The sequence below is a fragment of the Eurypyga helias genome, unplaced genomic scaffold, assembly GCF_000690775.1.
Source record: "Eurypyga helias isolate BGI_N326 unplaced genomic scaffold, ASM69077v1 scaffold11583, whole genome shotgun sequence".
In the NCBI taxonomy this organism is placed as follows: domain Eukaryota; kingdom Metazoa; phylum Chordata; class Aves; order Eurypygiformes; family Eurypygidae; genus Eurypyga; species Eurypyga helias.
This window is the reverse complement of record NW_010240587.1, coordinates 14,195-17,521: the sequence shown is the minus strand read 5'-3', so window position 1 is coordinate 17,521 and position 3,327 is coordinate 14,195. Positions and strand designations below refer to the sequence as shown.

The following is a 3,327-nucleotide window of genomic DNA, read 5'->3' as shown; positions in this document are numbered from 1 at the left end:
ATGTTTTCCGTTGGGGTCCTTCATCCGTAACCATCTCCCACTCTTCCCTGCCGCAGTGCTACCGAGACTTGGCACTGGTGAGCCGCGACGGCATGAACATCGTTCTCAACAAGATCAACCACATTCTCATGGAGAAGTACCTGAAGCTGCAGGATACCTGTCGGACCCAGGTGAGGAGAAGGTTTTCTCCCCCGAATCGCTCCTTTCCCAACAGCCAGGCAGAGGACGAGCAGGGGGATTGTGGGGGACAGTGGGCACCGGTGGAGCTCCTTCGCTCCGTCCCCTTTGGAAGGGAAAGGGGGTGGCGTTTGCCAGCCCAGGCAGCCAGGGACTGGGCAGGGGTCTGTGGCACAAGCTGATCTCTCCCTCTGCCCAGCTGCTGTGGTTGCTGCGGGAGCTGGTGAAGAGCGGGGTGCTCGGCGCGGATGGCGTCTGCATGACCTTCATGAAGCAGATCGCAGGTGAGTTGTGCCACAGGAGCGCGGTGAGCGCTGCCTGCACCCCCCTGCATCCCCCCTGCTCGTGTCAGCAGGCCGGGTGCTGTTGCTGGCGTGCCAGGGCTGAGCCGTGGCGTGCCGCGCTTGGCGTCAGAGCCAGAGCCTGTGCTACTGCACAGCCAGGCCCTGACAGGCTTCCTGAGTGTCTCCATACCCAGCTGACAGGCACCAAGCCCGCCCCAACCTGTCTGGTGAGGAAATCTCTCCAGGGAGGATGGAACAGAGGATAAGCCTTTGAGAGTCTGCTCCCAAGAGCCTCTACGAGGGGTGAATCACAGAGGGAGCCAGGAGGCTTCTGGCAAAGGCTGGAATGGCCAGGAAGTATGTTGCTTCCTGTTGCTGCCAGCTTTCACCCCATAGCACTGCCAAGAGCACCAGGATCATCCTTATCCCTGCTCTGACCTCTCGGATGGCAGGAGCCGTGCACATGGCTCTGCTGTAACCCCTCAGAGAGGCAGGAGGCTGCTTCGTCCCAGCTCCAGGGAGCTGGCACTGGCCCTCTGGTAGCCTGTAGCATGTCCCCCCCCCAGCCTGGGGTGTAAGCACCCCCGGCCATGCACACATACACCCGCACACGCCTTTCCGGATTCACAGGAATGGTGCCTCTTCCGTGTTCCCTACTCGGCGCTGGTGCCGGCCGCTGACGTCCACGAAGGAGCAATTCATGTCCCACCATAAAACCTGACATTGTGTTTTTATTGTGTGCGCCTGTGACACTGGGTTGGGCAGCCGGGGTTGGAAATTGCCGTGTCTGCTCTCCGGGGGAGGAAGAACGGGGCGGGAGGACACAGTCCTGAGCACGAGCCAAGCTGCCCTGGCCCTCTTGTCCCAGTGTAAACACAGAACATTTGACAAACGCCTGCTGAAGGCATCCCTTGTTTCCCCTGGGTTGCACCTCCCCGCTCAGGGCCCCTTCTGTTCCGGAAGGACGCCGCGCTCTCACTTCTCACCCATTTTTACGATGCCTTAATTGTTATGATCCCATTGTTTTGGCTTGCCTGCTTTAGGCATTTTCTGCGCCCCTGCGAGCGGGAGCCCTGCTCTGCTCCCGGCGACGTGAGCTGAAGGCTCCAGCTTTGTGCCGAAGGCCCGCGCTGAGGGCGTGAGACGCCAGTTTGACACGTGGCCTTTGTTTGAGCTCGGGCGTTCTTTGCAGACACGGTTTCCCCTTTGCAGGCTCAGTGGTTACAAATGTTTTCTCTTTTCCAGCTAGTGAATCTCATCCCTTTCTGGCTTCTCCTTTGCTTTCCAGAAGGATAATTACTGACTCCGTATAGGACAAGGGGGAATGGCTTTAAACTGAAAGTGAGGAGATTGAGATCTATCAGGAAGGAATTCTTCCCACAGAGGGTGGGAGCACTGGGACAGGTTCCCAGAGAAGCTGTGGATGCCCCATCCCTGGGAGTGTCCAAGGCCAGGCTGGATGAGGCTTGGAGCAACCTGGGCTGTGGAAGGTGTCCCTGCCCGTGGCAGGGGGAGGGACTGGAGGGGCTTTGATGTCACTTCCAACCCAAACCGCTCTGTGATTATCTCTGCTCTTTGGCAAGAATCCTATTGCAGCAAAGACCCCTGAGAGAAGGGCGCCTGTCCCTAGGAACGTGCTGCATCTAGGGGCAGCCGAGCTTGTGTGGCAGGCAGAGTGGGACCAGGCAGGGGTTATTCTCCAGGCAGGGAGCAAACTCCATAATGAGCTCTGCCTTACTGGGGATCGAAGCGGTCGGTGGTTCTGTTGAGTCTGGCAGCAGAACTGCACTGGTTCATCTGACTGGCTTTTTCCTGTTGCTCTTTCGCTTCCAGGCGGGGATGTGACGGCGAAGAATATCTGGCTAGCCGAGAATGTCCTGGAGATTCTGACGGAGCAAAGGTACGGCTGGTCAGGAGGCTGTGGTGGAGGCTGGTCTGGTCTGAAGACTGCAGTGGCCAGGCAGGAAGCGAGGGAGAAGCGGTTGTCCTGCTCACTGTCAGGGCCGGATTTCGGGGCAGCATGTTTGCGGTGACGGCCTCTGTGGGAGTGTGTCCTGCGCAGAAGACCTTTGCATTCCCTTGCTGTGTAACCAAGCATATTTTCAAGCTGTGGCATAAATTTCTAGCTCTCGGAGCCCTCTCGTTGCAGGCTGTGTGTGGGAGGGGTGTCCTGAATTCCCTCCGTTAGCAAACCTCTGCTGGGTTTGGAGAGGGGCTGCGTGTCACATCACACAAGATGCTCTGCCCAGGGTGGTACCGGTCCGTGAGCCACGGCCGAGGATGTGGCGGTTCCCCAAGGTTGTGGGGAGGTGGGCAGCGGGCTGGTATTGCCTCGTGTGGCTGAGGAGCACGCGTGGCTCGGGAGCAACATCCCCGGAATATTTTCTTCCTGAGTTTTCCGAGCTGCGGGGGAGGTGTTCCTTTTGGAGGAGTAGGACAGAGTTAATTCCAAAAAGCTTCCTGTGTTTAAACAACTCTTGCTTCATCAGGGCTGCAACTTTAATTTGTTGTGGCCCAGCCATCTGGGAAGTATTGTGTTTTGGGCTCAGCATTGTCCTTTGTTGGCAAAGCAGCCGCTAATTGATGATAAGCAGAATTCCCAACTGTGCCTTTGGCTGGGTAGAGTCGTTATTTTTAAGTAGCCTATAGCTTTTCACCCAGCTCAGTCTATAATTGCAGCGATTCTCCTAAAATTGCTTATTACTGTGGTTAACAATCAAGTTGTTAAAGCGTTTATTTGGCCCCAGCTAACAGGCCGAGTGCTGATTATTCCGGGAACGCGGGTGTGGGATGCTGCGAGTGCCACCTAGTGCCACAGCGTGCGTGGGAAGGAGAGCCCCTTCGAGATCCGGGCTTGGCTGCTCTG

At 57.2% G+C, this 3,327-nt stretch overlaps 1 protein-coding gene across 1 annotated transcript in view; it reads left to right on the top strand.

Annotated features, from left to right (window-relative positions):
- INTS3 (integrator complex subunit 3) overlaps positions 1-3,327 on the top strand; it is a gene marked incomplete at both ends in the record, with an annotated part of 24,186 nt that overhangs the window by 7,104 nt on the left and 13,755 nt on the right. The window contains 3 exons of the mRNA XM_010148482.1: positions 57-170; positions 377-461; positions 2,295-2,361. Of these exons, the coding sequence (XP_010146784.1) occupies positions 57-170; positions 377-461; positions 2,295-2,361 (266 nt within the window). The remainder of the gene's footprint in view (positions 1-56; positions 171-376; positions 462-2,294; positions 2,362-3,327) is intronic.